This window comes from Rhea americana, unplaced genomic scaffold (assembly GCF_003343005.1).
Source record: "Rhea americana isolate MKP2758 unplaced genomic scaffold, rheAme1 scaffold_536, whole genome shotgun sequence".
Taxonomy (NCBI): domain Eukaryota; kingdom Metazoa; phylum Chordata; class Aves; order Rheiformes; family Rheidae; genus Rhea; species Rhea americana.
Window position 1 is genome coordinate 84,652 of NW_028186686.1, and position 19,813 is coordinate 104,464.

At 43.7% G+C, this 19,813-nt stretch overlaps 1 protein-coding gene across 5 annotated transcripts in view; it reads right to left on the reverse strand.

The window, feature by feature from the left end:
• The window catches only part of RIN2 (Ras and Rab interactor 2), a 48,517-nt gene extending 30,444 nt beyond the window's left edge, over window positions 1–18,073 (reverse strand). Inside the window, exons 1-4 of one of the 5 annotated variants that reach the window (XM_085318453.1) lie at window positions 18,053–18,073; window positions 17,880–17,972; window positions 7,935–8,029; window positions 627–819 (exon numbers count right to left, since the gene is read on the reverse strand). In XM_085318453.1, the coding sequence (XP_085174579.1) occupies window positions 627–819; window positions 7,935–8,029; window positions 17,880–17,936 (345 nt within the window). In that variant the 5' untranslated portion in view covers window positions 17,937–17,972; window positions 18,053–18,073. Of the gene's footprint in view, window positions 1–626; window positions 820–3,067; window positions 3,118–5,572; window positions 5,628–7,934; window positions 8,030–16,703; window positions 16,721–17,879; window positions 17,973–18,052 lie in introns of those variants that run through there. The other 4 variants (XM_085318454.1, XM_085318457.1, XM_085318455.1 and 1 more) reach the window with 4 other exon arrangements.
• Between the last annotated feature and the right edge of the window lie 1,740 nt (window positions 18,074–19,813).

Sequence of the window (19,813 nt, forward strand, 5' to 3'; positions counted from 1 at the left end):
TAAAAATTTGAGACAGAGATATTAAAGATGAACGGAAACATAAAAACCCCAAAGTCTTGGATTTCCTATGTGAAACATCTCAGAATTTCACTCACTCAACAACTTAATGCAAAGTAACACCAGAACTTTTAGAAAAATATCTCATCTCTGTATAACACAGGCATGTGACACCAGTTCTTCATGCTCATGTGTGACCTCTCCAGTTTAACCTACAGTAAATCCCAGCCCTGGCTCAGGCTKCAGAGTCTGGGGGAACTGGATGGGGGAGAGCTCCTGCATCCCAGCAGCCCATTCCTGCAACTCTTCTGCACCAGGAGAGAGGCAGGCAGGTAGATGCAGAAACAGTCACCAGCGTCATCTGAGCAGCAAGTGCCTGGTTTCCATCTTAGCAACTTCAATGCAGGCACTGGTGAAGGAGAAAATGTGGTTGAATTTCCTCTTTAGCAATTCTCTCTCTGAGGGAAAGGTATCTGTTAGAGTCCTGCTTAGCAAGGTCCTGCTCTGGAGCGCCAACTGCAGCAGTCTAGCTCTTAGCTCCAGCAGACTCACTTGGATTAGAGAAAGCACACAAGAAATAGTTTTTCCAACAATTGCTGCAACAAGTGATCAGAAACCTGACTTCTTACCCCAGGCGGCTGCGTCTGCAGAATCTCCATGGCTTCAGTGTCATTCAGACCAAGTTGCAGCCACACAGGGTGAGCATGGAGAAGCTTGTCCAATATGCTTAGCTTGTTGGACAGGCTGTCATAGCCAGAGTCCCGGGGACAGCCTTTTACATCCTTTTTCTCAGGAGAGACATTATCCATGTCCTTTACTAGGCTGCGAAGAAAAAGGAAAAAACAAATTAGACATGCAAATCTCCCATAAGCAATCACTCAGTCCAGCAAACAGAATTACTACAACGCTAGTGGCACTGCTGGCACCCTGGACTGCTGTTTCTTCTACTGAGAATTCCTATCATTAGTATAGGCAAAATTAGCTAAATAGCTAAGCCTTAGCTTAAAGCTAGCTTCCACTAGCTTGCTGAAATTCAGCAGTCACCTCAAACAGATACACACGTACAGGCATGTATGAATTGATTTCAACACTTAATCCCATTTCCTTGTTGTGTTTGCATTTGGAGAGATTTATGTTCAGGGATTAATATTCATGCAATTCAGATATTTTTATTCCCAGCACGACTACAAAAGCTGCAGTGCACAGAAACCTCCCTCTGTCCTGCCTGCCAGCAAACCTGTTCAGTATTCTGGCAACGGAGCGCTGAACTACTTATTGGCCTCCACAGCATCAAACACCATTTTCTTTTCTCTCTGCCCGCAGGGATTTTTCTCACAAAGGAAACCTGATCAAAAATAACCTCACTGCAGCTCATCCTGAGCCTGACTACCATCTCTGCTCCATTAACCCTGCCAGCTTCTCAGGTGCTTATCCATCCTTGGTCTCCTCCACTAATACACTAATGTGTGGTCAGAAATATCATTGGGGGAAAAAGACAAAAAAAGATAGGAAAAGGCAGAGGAAAAGAAGAATATGAACCACAGATAACCCTGTCTAAGGCACAGCTTCACTAAGAAATCATCCACAGTAACTTGCATGGTCTGTGCTCAGAGAAAGTCCTCAGCACACTGACATTTTTGCCCACAAAGATCTTTATTGCACACACTAGCACTACAAATCTGTCATGATCAGAAAAGGGGAACTATATATTTGTGCTCCTACTTCCTTTGGTTCTGGATCAACTCCTGTGTAAGAAGTGGAGGCAAAAGCTGGACTAAGTGTGAACTTGGCACACTAATTTAAGCTCAAGATCTACTTACGAGCAGGACACTTTAAAATTTACTGCTAAATTCAGTAATAAAGACAAATCCTTGAAGGCTACAGATATCTGTTGGGTATTAAAAATCCAAAGAAACCGGGTAGTCCATGGGTTGCTTTTGTTACACAAAGCTTCCCCATTGCCCCTGGCTCGAGTCCCACCGCTGCTGCTGCGCTGCAGACACGTCCCCGATCCCTTCTCCCTCGGGAGCAACCACAGCGCAACAGCCCCTCAAGCACCCGCGCTGCTGACGCCACTGTCAGAGGTTTTCTCCAGTGGCAGGAGAAACTCGACCATGATGCGAGTCTGCCCTGAGCAGCTGCTGGGCAACATGGCTGCACGGGCCCTGCTGCAGACTATTCCCACGGCTCTTGGGGATCTGGCTGGCAGTAAGTGGCATTAACAGCACCTACTGCCTCCGCTTGGCCAGCTGCTGCAGTCACAGCAAGCATGGTAGAGGCTTCATGAGCACAGGAGTGCTGGGTAAGAAAAGAAGGGGGGGGGAGAACTACTTTTTTTTCTAGCTTTGGTCAGCATCTTGCAGCATCTCCAGATAAGGGTGAAAAGGGAAGTAACTGGGTGTGCATGGGGGGTGGTTGCTCACTCTTTCCCTGCATGGTCAGAGGCAAATTGGCACACCCAGGCAAACTTTTAGTTATCTGCATCAGTTATCACCCCCAGGTCACCAGCTGGCCTCTCCCTTCTTTTTGTCCTCCTTTGCCCTTTCCTCATTTATGCTGCAATGCCTTTGAGACTTGCGAGGCACCTAAACCAAACCGCCAAGCAGATGATCCTCCCCTAGGGTCAAAAGCTGTTAACAACCACCGATACGCTGTGACACCAAGTACACGGAAACGCACTGTGTGGCAGGGAAGCAGTGCCACTGAAGCTGTAACAGAGCTCTGAAAACTGCCCAAACAGGAATTCGAGGTTCCCTTTACAGCCCCAATCTCAGTGAAATCTGGTGTTCCAGGATGCAAAATGCCCAACCTGAAACACTTGGGGCAAAACAAGGGTTATACGCTGATGCTAGCTGCAGGTTCAACTAAGTAAGACTATTTCCAGTCCTTGCTCAAGAGGTATAGAAGAAAAATATTGCAGAAGGAACATGTTTGAGAGGGAGCAAATTTTGCCCACAAAAGGAAATTACATCATATGCAAAGGAAAGAGCATGACCGGTATCTGCCATCAGGCCAGGCGCTCCTTGTCAGCATGAAATCAGCTTGAGTTAGTAAAAGTTTGTGTACCCACCTAAGGCACGGCATTCCTCCTCTCTGCTCATGCTTTAATGCTGCCAAATTTGCAAATCAAAGTCACCCAAAACATTACTAGGGAGAAGATTAGTTTGAATAAGGTGCTGTCAGAAGCCCCTGGCAGATGGTACAGCACCACTAGGCGCTTCTGCCCCAGCTCTCCTGCATGCCGGGATGCCAGGAGGCTGCAAGGCACTGGTCTCCATCATACTGACCTGCAGCCAGGTAGCTCCTCGCTGCAGCTGCTGCCGCCCCCTCCTGAAATCAGCCAGCGATGACAAGCGTCAGGCTCTGAGCTGTTTTTTTTTCCTTCAAAGTATTTTCTTTAATTAATGATCCAGGTACCAAATCTCCAGTCTAATCTTGACACATGGAAGGTCTGGAATTTTGTCACCCCTCAGAGAGCAAAACCCTTTGGGACTGTGCTTGACATGTTACTTCTTTGAAAACAAGCATGGGAGAAGAAGAACCATTTGAATTCCATGGGAATATCAGATTAATTTACATGTTCAGAGTAAGAAACTGCTCCAGTGAACACACACTAGCCAAACATGCTGTGTTTTATGCAACAATTTAACTCCCCTGTTTTCTTCATGGCAACTCCCAGTAAAAGACAAACTGATCAGGTCACACAAAACCAAACATCAAACTGATCTGCATGGATGGTCTGCTTAAATGCGGAGGTGCTGCTACACCACTCCCTCTCAATGATTTATACTCTCCCAGGGATTTCGACGCTATTCACAGCGGATTAACGAAAATACATGATTCATGCAAGTTTCCTTAGATTTAAGAAAACCCACAAGCATGTGGGAAGTAAACAAAGATAATGTCCGAGATAAACAACACTGCTACATCCTGATTAAGCTTAGCTCACTGTCGAAAGGAGAACGAACAGGTTGAAGCCTGTAATTCAGGGTGATCTTCTCCCTCATACCTATAGGGCTGTAACATACACCTCACTCACATCCATGCAAAGCAAATRTTCCTGTCCTCCCCCATGCACCAGCTCTATGTGTATTTTTCTTACAGTTTGTCAAACCCTATCTGTATCTCTTGCTCTATCCTTGTGACGTAAACTTCTAACTTTTCTGCTCCTTTTTTTGTAGGGCTTAGGATTACTTAGTTCATCTGCTCTCTGACCCCGCCAGACTTCCTGCATGGACCGACACTGGTCTGGGAGAGGATATTTCTCTTCAGGGGTGCTAACTTAGTGAAGTTGCACCCTAATAGGACAACCAATGTTGCTCTATGTGTTCGCTGTGTCGCCCTTAAACCAGGTTGCTCCAGGACTATTGCACCACTGGGAACAGTGGAAGAACTGATCTGTCCTTGTGAGGGTATGAGATGAGTTGGAGGGACTGAGTCTGCACCCGTGCTATGGAGAAAGCTGCTTATCAGCCATCCCAGTTTTAGTATCTCATCCCAGTTGAACAGCCTAGCCAGGAAGAGAGGGATTGTGCACAGTCAGGAGGGTTAGGAACAACATCAGTGAGAGACTAGATTAAAATTGTAAAGATAAGGACCAGCTTGCGCTTGGATGTGTCCAAACCTCCTCACTGCGTTCGTTTGCTGAGATTGGTCTGTTTTTAGGATGCTCACGCACTAGGACCACCTTACCCAAGGAAAAAGGGAGAGGCAGAAGTCCCTTCTTTGCCCCCGCCAGTAGGATGCTCAACTTCTCCTCAGCACACACAACTTAACAAGCCGTGCCACTGTTTCTGCACTCGGGGGAGAGAGGTTTGCACTGCACAGCTTTGCAGCCAGAGGCATTATTCTCCCACCGTTCACCTGGCTGTTCCTCAGCAGCAAGTGATATTCCTTCCGGTTGTTCCCTGCCCAGATGCAAGGGTGAGGAGATAAAGTGCATCTTCCTAAAGTTGCAGAGAGAGGAGTGCTACAGTCCTGCCAAAGGCTGCCCATAGCTAGCGCAGTTAAAGCAGGTTCCTGGCTGTTTGACTGACTCCCCAGCTGCAAGAGTGTCTGCATTTCTGTAAATCCTGCCAACTAGCAGGCTTTAACTACACCAGCATCGCATATATAGTCATACCAAGCATCAGCTGGCAGAGGGAGCAAGGCTCCAAGGATTCCCTCTACTCCTCACCAGCTGCACTGTCACACTTTTCTCCATCTCCTCGCAGCTAAAGGGAGGGGACCAGCCTGCAGTGGAGAAGGTTAAATAACCTTGCCGATACCAGAAGTAATCCACCATTCAAGTGGATTAAACTCTATTTAAGTTAATAACTAAAGTGGAAAAATGTGAAAAATATATATGCATAAAGGCTGTCCAGCATAAAGCATGAAGGATACGGGGCAAAGTTCTGCCCTTGCTTCTATCATGATGACAGAGCATGTAGGGAGCAAGCTGCAACAGCTGCTACCACCCAGCAAATCACCTCCCAACCATCGCATAGCACAACAGGCTGAGGGAAGAGGGGGCCACCAGTACACTGCGGACCAGAAATGCATCTTAGTTGTGCCCTTTTGTGACAACTCCACTCACCTGCATAAACAAGATACATTCCTGCACGGGGACCAAGGTCTGGGCATCAAACACTGTGAAACACCAAAAATCGATGACCTGAGTGTCCCATTCTGCAGACATTTTGACAGYCCTCCTCCCTTTTTTTTGCATTGCATTTACATGCTTACAAATAATATATGTGGGCCTTGTTACTTGACTCATGCTTAATTTTACTCAGGCTAGAGGTGTAAAAGGGGTGGAATATCCAAAATATAGTCTGGGAGTGTAAACCTGAAACTCACTACACAACCACAGAAACACACTGCAGACATGCAATTTCATGTGCTTATTTTTCATGTACTTATTTTTCTGAATACAACTAAGGCCTCTTGCAAACACTGCCTTTGCAAAAGTGCTCTGGGTGCATGTGGAAATAGTCTAAAGTGAAAAGCAAACAAGAATAATGCACAACTTTCAGCTCAGATTTCTCCAGATGCAAATCCAAATGCCATAACAAGATACTGACTTCTGAACAACAAAATATACAGTAATTAAAGCAACCTACATTAATTACAAACTTTTAAAATAATTCAAGAGGTCTAAGTAGTCAGAATAGGATATATATCTTTTATGGGCATCTAGTTTAAATAAGTACCCTGGAAAACCTTACCTGAAATGATTGAAATCTTGCCTGGTAATTCTAAATAACCAAAATATATCAGTGAACAACTAATTATATAATCTATACTAACTTTGATACAACCTTTATCTACACAGAAGCATGAACTTCAGMTGTATATAGTCATATAAAATTCACTTTAATTCATTTATTCAGATTTTATATCTATCATCTTTAAAAGGACAAAAAAAAGGATAAATTTCTTTTTATTATTATTATTATTATTTACTGGACRGCTGTTTTTTAGTGTCAATTCTGATGTGAATCAGAATTCAATTAAAGACTTGTAGAAATAGAAATTCCCTTTTTTAGATCAGTTTTATTTGCATATTTTAATCAAAATATAATTTGCACTCAAAATAGAGGCAGTAAACAAAAAAATCCCCCTTTTCTGTAAAATGAGAGATCTCAATTGACTGTTCCCAGTTAAGTGCTTCCATCAGGATTTTGGAACTCATAGATCACAGGCTCCCATGCTTATGTTGCACTCAACAGTAAGAAGAAGCCTTTTCTCAAAGCAAAATTAGTTAACAATCTCTGAAATTAATTAGCTGAATCCTTTCAGATGGAGAAAGTATGCTTTCTGCCCCTGGAAAGAACTGTGCTGTCAAAAGCTTTAGCACTTGAACAACACACRACCAGATGCTTTGCCAAGCACTAATTAGTTCCCTTGTCTCATGTTCTTTACCACTTGGGCAACAAAGGTGTTGCTCAATGTTTTAGTTAATGTAAATAATTCAAATAAATTGCAGTAAGATTTAGCACACTTCCGAAGTATTTACAGAGCGAGAAAAAAATTAGCTAAACATGTGGATGTAATTCTGAGTAAATAACTATTAGCCACTTCATTAACTCCCTGCCTTGTAAAACACAGTCCGCTAGCAATAAAACTGGCCCACTAAGTGCAGTCAGATTGGTGACTCTTCTCTTGCAACAAATATTTTGCCATTAAGGAGAAAACGCGTTTTTGTCCTTAACACAATAATTAAAATATCAGATATCCTCTGGATATCAATCTGTTAAATAGCTGCTGACAAGCCTCACAGTCAAAATACCCACTATTTCCACTTACAGCAATAGGCTTAGACTACAAGTTTTGATACTCCTTACCTGCGTGTCATGATCACCAGAACTTAATCTGTACTATAATTTATATCTCAAATCATTTTAATGTTAACAAAATCCATCCATCTGCTAATTTTTATATGCAAGATACTCACGTATAAACCAACATAAACCCATACCCCAAAAATATTCCTATGACACAGGTCAGCTCATACCACTCTTTTACTTACTAACCTGAGAACATAAATAATTATGTTATTGGGTAAAAGCTATCTTGAATCTTCGCCCCAGGAGCAATGTACATTTTCAGCCTTTTCAATGTGAAAGCAGAGCTCACTGCCATACACAATGGGAATAACATCAGAAGTTTCCTCCCTTAGACACTCAGCTGTGTCCTAGCCTTGCAAAAAGGAAGTACTGGTGAAGATCAGTTGCTTTTAGAAACTGTTAGGGCAAATATGCAGAACAACCAGTCTCTAGACACTCCTCCAGCACAAAAGCAAAGTCCAGCTCTAAAGAGCGAGGTTACCTACCCCCTTCTGTGTTGCCAGGTTGAAATGCGGCAGGGCATACGTCACCCCGGAAAACAGCACCATGAAAACATGCCCATCCTGTTTCCCTGTCAGGAGCTACGGAAATAAACATTTTTTTCATCACCTTTGCAAACCAGTGGGTTCGTCCTCCAGTGCGAGATCTGTCTGTACCATCTCCTGTTTCAGTTCTCCGATTTCTGAGGCAATTGTGTCAATGAGCTGCAACGGGACAAAAATAATATGACGTCAAGTGAGTGGAAGAGGCGTGGAAAAGGAGCCTGGGCAAGTTTAGTCATCAGAGATTACAACTTTTTTTTTTTTTTTTTATCCCATCCTACACGGATTTCCTCTTGTAAAGGAAAAAGGCAAATCGAACAAATCACAATCCCGGCAGAGGAAATAAAACCCGTTTTCCACCCCACATCCAAAGGCTTCACAGTTACCCACAAGGCACTACCTTAGAGGCCAGGTAAYACTGGTAGCTTCAGGAGGACAATGGTTTTGAAGAATTATAATAATTAGGCAACATTTTACCACCTCGTTTTCTTCTCCTCCGCCTCAGCTATTCACACCCTCTTTCCCTGTGCCGCATGCATTTTTCCCATCAATTCGAAGGAAGTTTCCCTCTCCTTTTACAATAAGCCAACCACATTAAGTATGCTTCAAGCGACAATGAACTGCTATATACTGTATTCACACCACAGGTTTCTTCCTTTCAAGGTCAGAGTCCTCGGCGGTACTGTACGCTACGGCATTTTACGAAGCTTTTCCAGACAACCTCTGAGTCACTGCAGGGAGATGTGAGCAAGCTGTTCCCATGCACGAGAAACGACCGCTGCAGCAAAGGCCCAACGCAGCACACTCCCGCTTCTCAGCAAGGCTCAACCCCTTCGTGCCCCGTACGCACAAAAATTGCGCATCAAAAATAAAACGCTTTGGGGCTGACACTTGCTAACCAAAAAAACGTAGCCACCAGCCCCCGTAGCGTATAGTGTGCTATCGGCTACAATCTCAAACCAGAGCTCGTTCATGCACTCAGCCAACTTTTGACAGCAGYAGTCCTTCTGTACCTGCAAGTAGAAAGTGATCTGCTCCCTCATTTCACTGGATCTGCTCGTTTGGTTCAAGAGACAGTTAATGTGAAATCAAGAAGCTGCCGGAGGCATAAGAAGCCGAACAACCGCACTTCTCTTCCGAGCTATGACTGAACAAGAGGAGTGGAAGGCTCCGTGGGAGCCGAACCTTGAAGAACACATCCTAAAGCAACCCATTACACCTCCTAGCTACCGTAACCACTCTTAACTATTCAACTGGTCATAAACATGAATACTTTTCATAAATCATCTTAAATTTAGTTTTAAATAATGAGCAGCACTTTAAAATACCGTTTCAGCATATTTCTTCTTGCTATTTGTATCAAGATGTGAAATACAAGTAAAAACTCCCTAATAAACAGCTGTTCAGAAAAAAAAAATTGTCATTCTTAAATAGTGAGTGTGACAAATACAGGAATAAAACAAGTGTACCTTAGGTCAACAAAACCATTCTGGGTTTAGCTATAGCCTATCAATTATTAAATTAAGATTTCCTCTTCCTCGATTAAAATCACAATTCATATCTGACTGTACTTCATTGCAGAACACATAGCCAAGCAGTTCCTTATTAATAAAAAAAAAAGAAAAATTCCAATGTTCATCAAAACAGAAGGAAAAAACAGCTAGTTTTAAATACATGCTAAATTTGCCCAGTCTTCATTCATTATTAGATCTGTTCGAGAGCAATGAGGTAGTCACCCACCACCGTACAAGCAGTGGCTGAACAAGCTTTATTACACCTCTCGGGCTTCTGTGGTGGCCTTCTCCCCCTCCAGCTCTGCTGCAGTTTCTCATTTCGGTTTCTCAGAGCAGCTCACAGTCACTCCACGTGGTTTTCTATTCCCTTTCTGCACTGCCTTGCCTTTTCGCTGCATCTTGCTGTAGTAGCTCCCCCTGTCCCTCCTCCTCTGAGGAGCAGCGGGCTCTCTCGGTCCCTTTTCAAGCACGCAAGCACAAGGCTTGCAAATTTTCATCAACCTTAGGGCCAGGAAACTGAACTTCTAGCTGAAGAGAGACTGAAATTAAAGCAATACCCTTTTCCTCCTCCCAGCTGAGGAAGGTGCTAGGACCCTTCTTGTCTTCCACACCTGCCTCCAGAGAGGTTTCTCAAACGCCAATTCTCCCAGCCTTTTTGGGGCTGCTGAAGGAGGGCAGTTGCAGCACTAAGGGCTGAAAAATTAACTTTCTCGGTGGACAAAGCAAGGCTCAGCTTTCAGCCTGAAGTCATGGCCTTCTCCTGGAGACGCCTCCCGTTCATTGTGCGGGCGGAAAGTTTTTCGAGCATGGAGCACACGGCTTGGCCAAAACGCCAAAGGCAGCCATGCACACGAGCAACCTTGTCGGTCCTGAGCAAACGGCGCCTCGCGCTCGGGCCTGGGAACAGGCGTTGCAGGAGGTGGGCACCTGTTGCCACAGTGCCTGCAGCACCACGCACGGCCGCAGCAGCCAAGCCACGGCGTCCCGCAGCTGCGCTGGGCTTTTTAAAACACAAATTCGTGATGCAAATCGGGAACTCGATCTCGACTTATCATTAAACGTTATTCAAGAATTTGATGCATTAACGAGAGGGACCAGCTGTGAGCATGACCTCAGCAGCGCGGGATGACGAGCGTGGCCGACGGAGCGGTCTCCTCACTGAATCGGTTCACTTCCAAGGGCTCGCCACCAAACCTCCCRCAGAGATGGCTACAGCTTCGCCTGGCGGCAGCTGCGTCCCTCGCAGCGGTCTTCCTTCAGATCTTAGGGGCTCACTTAAGAGCCAAGCGGAGCGGGAGACGGACGGTTCGGCAGCCCCGCGGCTCCTTCGAAGGAGCAGCCATCTGCAGGGAGAAGCTGCCTTGGCACAAGGGGAGGGCGACTCAGTGCTCCACCAAGCTCCCCAGGTCCACCCGGCGTCGAGGCAGGGAGGCCGGGTGCCTCAGCCGAGCACGGGCAGCCRTCCCGGCCCTGGTGGCATGTGGCGGCAGCGAGCTTTTCCTTCAGCTCGTCCTGCTTATCAGTGATGGTCGGCGACTCCTGCAGGAGGCCAGAGTAAAAACCGAAGGAGGAGAAGGGAAGAGCAGTCTGCAGAGAACCTCCTGCAGCACTTGAGGGAGGCAAAGCAGCGTTCCTCACGTTCCTCAAGTCCTGCTTCTCCCCTGTGACGGCCACCAAGGTGTGAGCAAGCAGAGACCCACCCCATGACAGCTTCGTGCCCTTCCRCCGGCTAAAAAGGCGCCGCCGGTTTCAAAAACGACGCTTCCATGCTTTCCCCCAAAAGCCCACCGTCCGGGGAGCCAGAACTGCGGGGAAAAACTCCTCAGGAAACACCTCCCTCCCAAGCAAGCAAACAAAACCTTGGGGAATTGAGCAGAGGGGAGAAAAAAAAATCTCATCCAGGTTGTCCTAGCAGCACGATAAAGTCTCAGGAGTTCAAGCTGCTCTTACACCCCATGCTTCACGCTACTGTTTCATGGACCGGCGTGAGGCCAAACGYGGGAACTGCTCTGCGCAGCAAGCGCAGCCTCAGCCCCGGGCAAACTCCCCGAGAAGCCGCTGTGGCTCCTTGCTTCCACCTTGTTTTAACCACGGTGCACTATGCTTCCTGCTGCTCTCCAACACCCGCCTTCATCTTTGCGAGTATTTCTAGGCCTTACATTTCACCTCTTTCACGCAACTGCCATTTAAATCTTTGTCTGGGGAAGATATTTGCTAATATTAAATTAAAGCTCCTGGAAATAACCATTTTAAAAACAGATTTTAAACATATATTCCCTTCACGTCAGGGCAGCGTAAGGCAAGGATCGCTACACAGTTCTATCTTGAAGACGTTAAGCCATCTTCATGCTTTTTGATTAGTATTTCTGCCTTAAAGAGAACTTCCTCAAAAACATCTCCACTCAGTAGAATTTTTCTGGTTTTGGTGAAAATTTTTTMTTTTGTTCTCTCCTCTTTCATTCATTCTTCATACTCTTCTCCAGATTAAAAAAAATCTTTTTGGAGTTAAGTCCTCTTGAGCATTTTTGCAATTAAATGACACATGCTGTTACACCAGCAGCACCTGACCAATTAGTCTCCATCAAATATCAGTAAGGTGCAGTTATGAACACATGACATAATTTCTGAAGTATTTAGGCCGGACAAAACCTCTGGTCATTAGACAGCATAAGTGATGCTTGTGAGCTTAGCATGCTGCAAGAGGAGTTTTTAATAATATATTTCTACAAACCATAGCCAGGAGCCCTGCATGTGCAAGATGACTAGATCCAGGCCTTAGAAAACATGCAGCAGAAGGCTACCTTCTTTCCAGCACAAGGCTCAAGGTATTCTAATTCTTCAGAGTGATTTCTCCGCTCACAGGATCATGATTCCTATTTTGCCAAAAATAATGGAAAAAGCTTCTCACTGATCTCAACAGACTTGAAATCAAGACCAGAAAATGTAGATTCTACAGGAAATATGACCAAAATTAAAAGATAACTTACAAATGCATAATGTGCTAAATAACCAGTTGTTTGTCTACTGGTTTTCCCTTTTTTTGGCTTATTTGTTAAGCAACATTATTCTGTAAGTAAAAACAAAACAAAAAACCTACAGTTGTACCACTCAGCCAACTGTTTTCATGCGAAATAAAATACAACCACTGTAAACTCAAATAATGATGAGTCAGACAGCACGAAGTTACACAGTAGCGCAGTACAATATTCCCTAACCAAACCTATCCTAAACATCAGATTGCCCCAAATACCCAAGTACTAACTGTTTACATTCCTAAAATCAAGGAATGAAAGAATGATGTGGAAACATCTTAAACCACAGTATTTTTTTCCTAATGTATCATGCAAYGCTTAATGTTAGCTTAGCCTTCATTGAACAACACTGATATCAAGCTTTTAAAAGACGGCAGGGATGACAGTGTAATTTATATATACAGCCCACAAAACAGAGCTCACCATAGGGTTCTCCAATCAAAAGGAAAATTTTTTAATTTCTACATTTTACATCTTTTAGCATGTCTGGTGAGCATCAAAAACCAGAGCAACTTCCAAGCTCCTCTCCAGCATGTGCAAGAGAAGCATTGCACCCTCCAGGAGCTACAGGCGCCTTTCAGAAGCACTCCAGGCAAAGCATGACCCTGAGAAGGCACAGATGGGTGTTTCTGCTGAAGCCTAGCACAGCTACGGGTCTTTTAATTCATCCAAAGTTTCTCAATCTTAAGAGGATGACAGGTGGCTTAGACCTGATTACTGCTGCGCAACATTTTAGAAAATCATTCATCCATTGCCGCATGGCAATTGAATCCTTGTTTTCTATATTGAAATGCAAATAAGCTTGAGTGAATTAAACCGCACATTTCTCAAAAGTGTACTAAAAGAGACAATGGAGATGACCATTGCTGAGAGTTTAAGTTCTGTCTTTTACAACAGCTCAAGAGAAAAGGTGAGAAAGAGAAAGGTGAGATCAGCATCTCCGATCTGGAGAGGGCATGTGGGCTGAAGACAACTGGGATCAGTGTCTGACAGGACAAACGCACCCCAGCACTTACCCCTCTTCCTGTCAGCATCTCATTTTTCATTCTTGCTGGAGCCCTGTATCCTATTTGGCATCTCGTCTTTGCCTTCCTGTTTTGATAAGCAGAACATAGCAACTCTCAAAGAGCACCCTGTGCGTGGAGCTGGCAGAGCGCCAGAGGCACAAGCCAAACTGGGAACACTATTTCTGGACTTGTTCAAATGCTTGTATACAATTAAATATTTTGATACGTGGCTCCACTTTCTGATTATTTTGCAAGTGAATTTCCAAGCATACTCACATTATTCAGGATCTTATTCATCAGTAAGCAACACAGTTTTAGCTGATGCTTGATTTTAGGACAGAAAASCATTAATAGTATAACAATTCAGATGTCAGTTTAGTACGGTTTGGAACTTAATAATATTTTGATGAGAAGGATGATTCAGTGAAAAGGATGTTTGTCAGAGACATACATCCAGTTCCTTGCTTCACCACAGTCTCCCTCTGTAACCACTGGCAATTCAGGCAATTACTCAGCCTAAACTCTTTGCTTCCCTTTTGCTACTTGCTGGCTCTGAGCCTTCATCAAGTACTACATTTAAAGACTTGGCAGAATTTGGCCTCTAAAAACACAAGCCTTCACTCTTTGTAAAATGGGGACAATAGTCTTTTCCTAGCATACTAATGGTTGAAAGAATGAATGTGGGAAAAAACAAAGAGATGGTTAGAAGCTACAGCAATGGGGACTATTTAAGTACAACCAAGAAGAAACAGCAAGTCAGTGTTTCCCATTAATATGTGCCAATGAATTTCCTAGTAAAAGTTACTGAGAATAGCAAGATACTTTTCATTAGCTCTTAAAGTGCCCTGATAAATTGTAGCCCAGCACACTAAAGGTATTTTGGGCAACTGTAAATTACCATGTACAGTACAAGAGCCATATGCAGAAGTACTCTACACACATAATCCTGGAGAACACCTGGAGAACATTCCAAAGCACAGGTAACAGGATCTCTCTTAATTACCAGGTCTCCAAAATACAAAGGGAAACAAGAAAAAACATCTGCATCTAAAGAATACCCCCCAAACAACAAAAAAAAAATTAAATAATGCATATAGAAAAATCTGATGGGTGAAGTGCCTTCTTTACTAGCCCATCCATCTCAGAGCCAAAGTAATCGTTCTCATGATCTTAGAAGAGGATGAGAAGCCTGAAAAGATACCTCTGAAGCATCTTTTATTCCCACTGTTCTTCAGGTCATTCCCCTACCAGGCTGTCCCTAGGAAAACTTAGATCAACCTCAGAATTTCTCAGCTGACTCTATTCCAGCCTTAAAACAGCTTGGCATCATGAAAATGCTATGGCCTACTGTTGTCCTAATTGTTTTGAGTAACTCCATCCATGACATCAGGTGGTACACAAAATTGCCATTTCAGCGTTTATATACCACCCAAGAGGGTACTTGAAGGTGAAAAAATCAATGAACTACAGAAAATGACTTGGACACTTGCTTGCAGTTCCACTGACATCATTACTGCCTCAGCAGACACACAAGTGACAATCTAGAAATGTTCTTCACAATTGAAATAGTTTTGTGCTATGACTCGAAAGTATGACCATTCACTCCGTACAGCTGAGGACTGCCAACGAACAAGGTAATGTTTGTGCTTATGAGAAACAGGACATAACAAAAGTGTATTGCAAAATCGTGAAGTGGTTTCTGTCCCAGATGACTCCTGCTTACTGCTGACCACATGAAACTCAGAGTGAGCCAAAGAGGAAAATAATTAATCACTGCAGCACCAAGCTTTCGTTTCTTAAAGACTGGCCTGGTAAGATTGCCTCAAGATAAAGAGAACATGCAATGTATTAACTGGGCATTTCAGTACATGCATGTGTCACTATAACTGTACTACGAAGCCGCTGGCCTGAATAGTGGTCCTACGCACTCCTTTGGTAGTGATTACAGCTGTGATACTAGGCACAGTTGCCTTGTTCCCTTTTACCCATAGCCTAATACGAGGGTTTTTTTGGTCTATCTGCTAGAAAGAACAGAAAAAAAAAGAAAAAAGACAGAATTAAGGTGAAATTCAGATAATGGAGAGACCTTTCAGCCATTCAGGATCACAGGGATCGGAGACAGCAATACCCGAGACACACGGAGCACAGCCTGGGGGCACACAGTGGTACCACAGGAGACGCAGAAGCTAAGAAGAAGAATCAGCAAAGTGGCAGCTGCTCGCCACTGCTTAAAGCTTTGACTGTTCAATCAACTTGACCGGAATGCTAGAGGAAGACTGGTATTCTTTTCCTTAATACAAGCTGAGATGGCAACAAAGAGCAACATCTTTTGCAGGATGGGCAGCTGCAGGTGAACTCTAGATAAGGTAATCCAGTGCTCAGAAGCATCTGTAACTTTTTTTTGTCACTCCTTAGAGCAAATCTTTGCCTCACAAGGCAGTCACTATGACCCTGACATTACGCTAACAGCAAAATGCTAGCGCAGAACAGGCATCTTTAGCTTTGTCGTATATAACCTTGACACCAAACCACATGACAGTTTTCTCTCTTCCCCATAACAGCTCTGAAAAATATGCACATAGCCCCCTGGCAGGGGTAGGACACTGCACTTTGCTTCCACTGAGTGGCACCGCCTGGGCGGCACTCTCCCTGCCCTGCTCTCTAGGAGTATACGGTGTCTGCAGCTGTACTCACACGGTGCACAGGAAGGTTTTGTTAACCTCGCTGCACAACAAATAGTTTCTGGAAGAAAATGTTAACCACAGTCTTCTCTGCCATTAACTTGAGCCCTGTGTCCAGACTTTCCTCGTTGTACATAAATGAAACACAGTTAATGGCATTTAGTGGTCTTTTGAAAACCATACTGATAACCCCCACCCCACCTCTGCCATTTGCAGTGGAGATGCAACTTGAGATCTGACAGTTCTCCAAAGCCTCTCCACCTTACCACATAAAAGAACTAACATGAATTCCCATGTCACCCTGGAAAAGTTAGCTCACCGCAGCACAGAAAAACCTCTGATACATCCTTCCAAGYTGGAACAACTTGCACAGAGCAGGTAGCAGAATTGAGGACACAGTAACCTGTGTTTGCTTTTACAGTGTGATCACTCATGCCTGAGCTAAGCTACTGGTCGTGCTCAGATCTGGGGCCAATCATGCAATTTAACTCCACAGAGAATACTGGGAAAAGAAGCAAAGTTAATACCCAGAGAAAAATGTATTTCTAAAGAATTCCAGGGGGTATTTGAGGGGAAAAAGATGCTTTGTGCCAGAGCCCTACCTTCATGCGGCTGAGCACTACTGCAAATCTGATGAGGCCTCCACCGCTGCTGTACACGCAGGTGTTTCCCAGGGTGTCAGGCAAGGAGTCTGTATGTTACACGTCAAGTTTCTTGGCCCATCTCATGCATTACCATACTTCAGCTCTGTTCTGTGATGCAGGATGGGACTGAGAGAAAATGGAAAGGCTCTCACCTGAAACCATTTCTCACCAAAATAGAGTGTAATAGGTGTGCTGCAAGCCACATGACATCTCAAACAGCACTCAGAGTATAAGAACACCTAGTGAAAACTATTGCTGTTTTCTCTGTGGAAGCCTGTGAAATGCAGAACAGAACCACTAACTCTCAGTGCCTGTATGACCCAGGAAGCTGGGCGAAGTATATTAAGGAAGGAAGGATTAGGTTCCTCTAAAGTATTTAGGCACTTGCAGACACAGACAYGAACCTTGCTGGATTTCTGAGAGTACTGCGGTGAGCTAGGCACCAGTATCTTGTTGGTTTTAAATGAAGTTCACTTATGCTTAAATACTTTAATGAATGAATAATAAAAAACCTGACTGTCTTTGTAGTCCCAGTGTATATATATATGTCAGTATTTTTGTGTTTGGACAACACAAAAACAAAGAACTCCCTCTCCAAGTAAAACTAATCCAGTAATGATACAACTTTAAACTAGACAAATCCAGTTTATGAAAGCTTTGATCATGTTATGTCTGTGTGTAATAAAGCTTATATTCTCAGCACCAGCTGCAAAGAAAGACACAAGCCCTTTTGTATCAGATACTCTATTCAGTGTACAGGAAAACCATATGCACACAAAGTAACTGGATGCCAATCTAACCTCAAATAAAATCTGTAAAAAAAAGATCCTCAGCAAAATGCTTCCCACTTTACCAAAAAGATTTGCTATGTATCACAGACTCTGTTGCACTTTCTGCGGCACTAGTTGCACAGAAACTCATGTGCTTTATGTTTTGCGTTGGTCTACTAAGATACAAAACCCAGAGACAGTTAAAAATAATACATTTTCTCAGGACTTGGAGACTTTTTTTTTTTTTTTTTTTTGTCACAGACACTAAGGCTCTTTACAGCTGCTAGAGAGAAAATAAGCAATCTAGCACTCCAAAGTAAATGAATCCTCCTAATTACTGAAATAAATCAAATATCCCATTTACCTTAAAGAAACTTCCTCTTTTGTCCAGACAACRGGCTTCCATTGTCAAAGACGACATCTTCCCCGGGAAGACTCCACTGAATGCCTTCAACTCCTAAAAGCAGAGACATTTTTCATGGTTAGTCCAGTCTGTAGGAAATGCCTTTCTAAGCCACAGAAACAGTCACAACAAACCTTCTGCCAAGAGCTTTTTCCGTCAACAGCACAGTACCATTTATTTCCTACCAAAGTCCTTATGTATCCTTTTAGTCTATTATTTTCCTATCGATTGCTTGAAAAAGACAGTGCTTGGAGTTCCATGTTTCCCCCTTCTCCTCACAACCGATCCTGCAGCGATCCTGCAGCTCGGAGTAGATTTTAATGTGCTCATTAAGGAAGAATGCTACAACATAATGATTGCTTTGTTTGTTTGTTTGACCTCAGCCTGAAGTACAAACAGAACAAATGTTAGATGTCATCGTAATCCGCTTTCAGGGGTTACAGTTTTAATAGGACTGACTGGAGGAAAAAAAAATATCACCCACATGAGAGAAAACATATCATAAATGTAAAAAAAGAAAAATCCTTGGAGTTATTTAAATACAATTAATCCAGAGCCATGTCCAAGAGAGAAACTGAAGATGCAACAGGGAAGAAGCAGCATTTTCCATTGACGGGTGACCCGACTGAGCTGGCAGACACCCAGAAGGGCAGAAGGACACAAGCCAGTCCAACATCCTGGTGGCCATCTCTAAGCATACATAGCTGTTGAGCACAGATCTTCTAAAGTCACAACCAACTCACATCTGTAATTCATGCACAGATTTCTGACCTAAACAGGAGTTGAGCTCCACAGCTAAGAATACCTTCCAGGACTGTCCACAGCAAGTTTTCAACTGCCTTTAAAGAGCCTCCTCTTCTCCTTCCTCATCCATTTAGGGACAATACAACAAGTACTTCTGCTGGAAGCTCCAGCTATCTAAATGACAAACATTGCAAGTGCAAAGCATTATGAACTAAATGTAGGCACAGCTTTTGATGTGATACGCATGTAAATAATAATAAATGGCAGGGAATAACAGAGAGCAACAAGCTTACAGCAGCTGCAGATAAAGCGTGAGCTAAAAGGAGCAGCTGAGGCAATGAATTTGGGGAGAGAGAGAGGAAAAAAAAAAAAAAGGCTCCCCTACCCCTACCTCCCCTTCCCCCTCTAATGTATTAGAGGCTAATTGCCCCAACAATGGCAAATAGGACCAAAGAGGAGCTTAAAAGAAGCAGGGTGTGAGGTTGTTGAAAAGGCCTGGCAAGCACAAGCACTGGAAAAGGGTGAGAGGTAAAAGCAGGAGAAAAATATTTTCTCGTGGTTTTAACATGCAGCAGGAAGCTTAAAATTCCTTTACCCCATTTCTAGTGCTCATATCACCATAGCACTAGAAAAGGTTACATTTTTCCACTAATGAGTTCCAGTCAAAAAGCAGCCGTGCTAGGAAGCTCATGAAGTAGCCTGCTTTTGCCGGCGGGGTATACAAGCTTTAAAGGTACAAGGAAAAATCCTGAGTTCTTCATTCTCATGCAAAGCAAACACGGGATGACCGCCCAGAGAAGCCCAAAAACAGTGCTCAAAATCATTATTTCTTTTTTAATCAGCACACGTAAAAGAATAAGCTTCTGATGAAGCAGTTAAGCATTGTGATCTTAGTAACTTTATCTAAAGTCCAAGACTTGACCAAGACAATCTTGGAAGAGGCTGAAGTCCAGGGAAGGAAGGGGGTTTGCAGGCGCTACTAGATGCGTTAGCTTCTGTGCCTTCGTTTGCCACACTGAAAACAGCAATAAGGAAAGCTGGAAACAGAGCAGTTCTTCCACCCTAGGGAATATCAGGCATTTTAAAGGCTCCTAAAAAAACATATCTAAGTTTGGCTTTGAGTTTTTTAACTAACAGCTCCTCAGAAGCTG